General features: G+C 44.7%; 1 protein-coding gene across 1 annotated transcript; it reads left to right on the top strand.

Moving 5' to 3' along the window:
• Positions 1-4,268: 4,268 nt before the first annotated feature.
• ZNF280A (zinc finger protein 280A) lies at positions 4,269-5,966 on the top strand (the record flags this gene model as incomplete). The annotated part of the gene is made up of 1 exon (XM_082667970.1): positions 4,269-5,966. One exon carries the CDS (start codon positions 4,269-4,271, stop codon positions 5,964-5,966), a length of 1,698 nt encoding a protein of 565 aa, XP_082524096.1.
• Between the last annotated feature and the right edge of the window lie 34 nt (positions 5,967-6,000).

Below are 6,000 nucleotides of genomic sequence, written 5' to 3'. Positions count from 1 at the left end.
GCACTTCAGTATGCTTTCTTTAGTGAACTTCATTTTTGTTCTAATTCAGTGACTTTGTTGCATTAGGAGTGGAAATACAAATAATTCTTGCCAGTGAGGAGTTGTTAGAAGCCCTCCCTATCTCCAAGAATCTGTATGCAGAGGGCTGTAAAGGCAGTGGGAGGGAAAGTTTCAGATGTAATCTAGGTGGTGAGGATGGAAGGGAGAGTGAAGGAGGAGGAGGGAGGGAGGAGGGGAGAGAGAGGGAGACCAGGGTATGAGCTGTCACCCCTGGAACTGGTTTAAGAAAGAATGAGCCCCTGCTTAGAAAAAGCTCCTGGGCTTCAGCCTGAAGACCTACAATGAGGACCCCGGGAGTCCCATGGGTGCTGAGTCTTCAAGTGCAGACCACTTGGGAGTGAGCCCTGCCCCCTGGATCCCCCAGGGACAGGAGGAGAGCAGGGGTTTGCTCTCTGCAGATGGAGAATTTTCTGGCGTTGGAAAAGGACCTCTGTCCTTTCAGGTTCCTGACCTCAGCCTGGGTTCTGTTGGAATATCTGTGTGGACCACATTCCCCTGCCCCTGCTGATCCCCAATAGCTTAAAATGCAGGTAAATTAGAGATGAGGTGGTGAGCCTGTGGACGCCAGAGAGAGGAGTGGGGACTCCTGCCATGGGGACCAGGAAGGCAGCTTCTGGGCCTGGCCCTGAAGCCCCACCCACATTCTTTCCTTTCACTGGCAATTTGGGTGAAAGGTTTCTAGCTGAATATCCAATCAGGATAAACTGGTTCAGGGACATGATTGGAGCCCTGTTTGGATGCTAGGGATTGGATTATAATGGGCTTTAAAAGGCATGGAATCTTCTGATTCAGCATCACTGAGGAGAGCCAGGTAGGAGTTCCAGGAACAGAGGACTCAGGAAGTAGCGCTGGTGAACTTGAGAGAAATCTCTCCTGGATATGGAGACCAGGACGTTCCAGCTTCACCCTTCGCTCGGGCTCAGAGTTCACTGAATCATCTGGACTTCAGGAGCTGGTGAGCTATGGAGTTTGGTATGCTCCATTTTGTTCTCTGAAGCCATGAGTCTGCAAACTTTCTCCGTAAAGGGCTAGATAGTAACTAGGCATTAAGGGCCATGTGGTCTCTTGCAGTGGCTTGACTCTGCCCTAGTAGTGCAAAACAGCCTCCAGCAACAGCAAGTGATCGTGGCTGTGTTCCAGTAAACTTTATTTGTGGACACTGAAATTTGAATATCATGTAATTTTCACATGTCACAAAATATTCCTTTGTTTTTTTCCCCCAAATTAAAAAAAAAATTAAATATATTCTTAAAAATTAAAAAAAAAACTTAAAAAATATAAAAAACATTCTTAGCTTGGTGGCTGGGCAATAAAAAAACAAAAACAAAAACAGGGGGCAAGCCAATTTGCCAATCCCTGTTTAAACCATTTGCCTATAGAATGCAGCTAGCATCCCATTAGTGACTTGTGAAGTCAATTTAGTAGGCTGGATTCAGCTTATGAAAAGAAATAGAATTTTTCATTGAATCTAAGATGCCATCAACTGTAAGATACAACATTATTTCTGATACCACTATAAAATATATATATATATATATATATATATATATATATATATATATATATATATATAGCCAAACAAACTTATAAAGTGCTACTGATGAAATGCAAGATAACAGAAATGGTCAAATGTCAACATTAGAATGTCCCTTAGTGTCAATGCATGTGTTAATGGCATGGAAGCTATCAGCAAATCTATTGTAGGGAGAGAACTACGTTACAAAACTTTTATTTCAATAGTCACCCCTCCCCACACCCAACTACATACAGGCTGATTTCCTCCCTTGTATGATGCTGTTAAATCATTAGGATTTGGATTTAATTAAATGCTTGGAAAATCACTTCTCAGCCTTTTGGCTAAGATCAAGTGTAAGTGCTTGGGGACCCTGGAATTGGTGGGTTCGGGCCTGTTGTACAGGTAAATGATCATATTACTAACAGTTACTTTATATTTATGTAGCAAACATGTAGCATTGACAGCATGCCAGATGTTGCTCTAGAAACAAAGAATACAGCAGTGAACAAAATACAACTCTCTGCCCTCGTGTGTGTAGCTCATAGTCTAGTGGGTGGAGACAAAAGAAGCAAGATGTATTTTATACTTGTGTGTTAGGCAGGTGATAAACGCTGTTGAAAAATAGCTTTGGAGTTGAATATAGCATGTGAGTTGGGGGAGGTTGTGATTTTTGAAAGTGTGGTCAGGGAAGTCTTGCAGAGAAGCTGTGGACCTGAAGCAGGTCAGGAGCTGGGATGAGGGTACCTGAGAAAGAGCATCCAAATCAGGGGGAGCAACAGAAGTCCTGAGAAAGTACCGTCCTTCCTCGGTATCCGTGGGAGATTGGACTCCCCACCCCGAAGATACCAAAAGCCATGGATGCCCGAGTCCCTTATATAAAATGGTGTAGTATTTGCATATAAACTGAGTAGATCCTCCCATATGCTTTAAATCATCTCTGGATTCATTATAATACCTAATACAATGTTGATGCTGTGTAAATAGTTCTAAGTACAGTGTAATGCTATATATATAGTTGCCAGCACAAGGCAACTTCAAGTTTTGCTTTTAAGATCTTCCTGGAATTTAAAAAAAAAATTTGATCCGAGGCCTTCTCTGATGGTCCAATGGTTAAGACTTCCACTGCAGGAGACGAGGGTTCCGTCCCTGGTCGGTGAACTAAGATCCGGCATGCCACGCAGTGCAACCAAAATAAAAAAATTTTTTTGATCGGTGTACAGGATCTGGTGCCTTCCACACTCACAGAGTGGAGGGAGGGAGGGGCATCCCGGGCGATAGCCTAGGGCTCTTTTGGACCTTTCATGTTGGTTGGCATTTCTGAGTGAGATTGGAGATCTATAAGCAAAAGGGTGCATGCCAGCTCTCCTGCAGAGTTTAATGGGAGCATTGGGGCCGCCCTGGGGAGATAAGGCAAAAGTGGGGGCTGGGGGCCAGAGAGGTAAGTTTACAATTATCATGTTACTTAACTGGGTTTGAGCCTGTTTCCTCACGTATAAAATAAGGCTGTTAATAGTTATCTCAATGTTTCAGCTGATGATTAAATAAGGCACCAATTTTGTCTTTTGAAATAAATACAATAGTCCCCCCTTATCCACGATGGGGAGGGGGGGATGCGTTCCAAGACCCTCAGTGGATGTCCGCTACCATGGATAGTATCAAACCCTATATACACAATGTTTTTTCCTATGCAAACGTACCTACGATGCAGTTTAATTTATAAAAGCACAGTAAGAGGGCTTCCCTGGTGGCTCGGTGGTTGGGAGTCCGCCTGCCGATGCAGGGGACACGGGTTCGTGCCCCGGTCCGGGAGGATCCCACGTGCCGCCGAGCGGCTGGGCCCGTGAGCCATGGCCGCTGAGCCTGCGTGTCCGGAGCCTGTGCTCCACGGCGGGAGAGGCCACAGCAGTGAGAGGCCCGCGTACCGCAAAAAAAAAAAAAAAAAAAAAAAAAAAGCACAGTAAGAGATTGACAACAGTAACTAAGAATAAAATAGAACAATTATAACAATACACTGTTATAAAAGTTTTGTGAATGTGGTCTCTGTGTCAAAAATATTATTGTACTAATTTGATGTTTCTTCCATCTCAGCTAAGCACTTACCATGCACTGAGGCCATAACTTTTGCAGTTTGAAATGTGACAGCAATACGAGCATAGATTCGTTTCCTTCTTCACAATTTCCCAGATAGAAGATTCATTCCTACCATAGACCTTAGCAACATCAGCGTACAATTTTTTCTTCTGTTTTTTTAATCAAACTGAGAACTTTTGCCTTTTTACCTAAAGGTAGCATTTTATGGATTCTCTCTGTCCTATTTGAATTGCCAGCATCACTCTGCTTGTGCTTTGGGGCCATTATTAAGTAAAATAAGCATGACTTGGACACGAGCACTGTGATACCTTGACAATCTGATAACCGAGTGTCCCAGGTGGGAGGAAGCAGGACGGTGCGAGACTCCCATCACACTCCTCAGAATGGTGTGCAATTTAAAACTTATGAGTTATTTATTTCTGGAATTTTCCATTTAATATTTTCAGTTAACAACCGAGAGTTCACTGAAACCCCAGAGAGTGAAAACTCGGATCTGGGGGGACAACTGTACTGACCGTGTCATGTGGTTGCCTTTAGGTGGGAGTTTGCCAAAAGAAAGCAGTAGAAGAAGGGACCACTTCAAGCAAAAAGCGGTTGTAAAATGGCACACGCCTTTCTGCGTGAGGAAGCACAAGCACCAGAACGACCAGAGAAGAAGATGGGAGGGTCCAGACCCAGAGACGAGGACGATGACAGTGCTGAGGTGATCTTTGTTGGAGTGGAGCATGTCAATGAAAATGCTGAAACCCTCTTTGTCAGAGTGATTTCAAATTCAAAGCCGGTCATTTCTAACATTTTGAACAGAGTGACCAGGGACTCATCCTCAACAAGAAAGAAGGGTCACGTGAGTCAAGATACGACTTACACATTGCAGCCTTCAAATTGCAGGACCCCGATGTCAAAGGCAGCAGCCATTTCACCGGCTTTTCAATCTGAATGGGGAGACGCAGATAGTCCTATTATTTTTGAGCCTTCGTCTAAACCTGATTATAAAATGAGCTCTCTGCAAGTCGTGCTTCACAATTCCTCAGAGTTGCTCTCTCCATGGCCTCATTGTCTACCTGGAGCTGCATTCTCGGTAGGAGGCAAGGATAAAAGTCCTCGTGATTCAAAGCGACGTCCCACTTCAGATATGGATATATACAGTGGGAATCCCAAAAGACCTAAAGTCAGCCATGGAATCCCAGGGGGACAGGCCTTAGCTGTGGCCTCTCCAGGTATCCTTCCTACAAAGAACACGAGTATGACCCCGGAAGGTGTCCCGACCTCGTCAAGCCATGTTCACAATGGGGCATCATTTCCATGGGCTCATGCATATAACCAGGCACGTTACCATGTTATGGATCCAGATGGAGCACGTAGCTTGGAAAGGCTGGCAAAAACAGACTATTCGAGTCTAGCAACTCAAAACAAGACTGTTGATCCCAAGAAAGGAAATCTGATCATGTTACTTGATGATTTTTACTACGGACGGCATCCAGGAGACAGGCAGCCAGAATGGAAGACCCACGCAGCCTTCAAATGCCTCAGCTGCTTGAAAGTCCTAAAAAATATCAAGTTTATGACCCACGTGAAGAACCATTTGGAATTTGAGAAGCAGAGGGATGACGGCTGGGAAATCCACACCACCTGCCGGCACTGCCACCGCCAGTTTCCCACCCCCTTCCAGCTGCAGTGTCACATTGAAAGTGTCCACACTTCCCAGGAGGCCTCTGTGGTCTGTAAAATCTGTGAATTGTCCTTCGAAACAGATCAGGTTCTCTTACAGCACATGAAGGTCAATCATAAACCTGGCGAAATGCCCTATGTGTGCCAGGTTTGCAATTACAGATCGTCAGCCTTTGCTGATGTGGAAGCACATTTCAGAACATGGCATGAAAACACAAACAGTTTGCTTTGTCTGTTTTGCCTCAAAATTTTCAAAGTGACGACATCCTACGTAAATCATGCTTGGAGGCACTGGAACAAGAGGGTCTTTCAATGTTCCAAGTGCCGGCTACAGTTTTTGACTTTGAAGGAGAAAATGGAGCACCAAACCAAGAATCATCAACCATTTAAAAAACCAGAGCAACTGGAAGGGCTGCCTCCTGAAACAGAGGTCAAGATCCAAACTTCAGTTCAACCAGGACCAAGAGAGGCAGCATCCATGGTTGTGACCAGCACTGAATCCCGAGTGTCACCTGAAAAAACTACCAAGAGGGTGGCTATGAACACGAGATATTCCAGACGTATTGCAGCAGGGGTTCTGGCTAAAAATTATGTTCTACCCACCTCCAGAAATCCCAAAAAGCTGAATTGAGGCTAGGCCAGCTGTACGTAGTGGCTCGTAGATG

The sequence above is a fragment of the Grampus griseus genome, assembly GCF_964374135.1.
Source record: "Grampus griseus genome assembly, chromosome: 12".
Lineage (NCBI taxonomy): Eukaryota > Metazoa > Chordata > Mammalia > Artiodactyla > Delphinidae > Grampus > Grampus griseus.
Note: the sequence above shows the minus strand (reverse complement) of the source record. Positions and strands in the feature narration are given on the sequence as shown.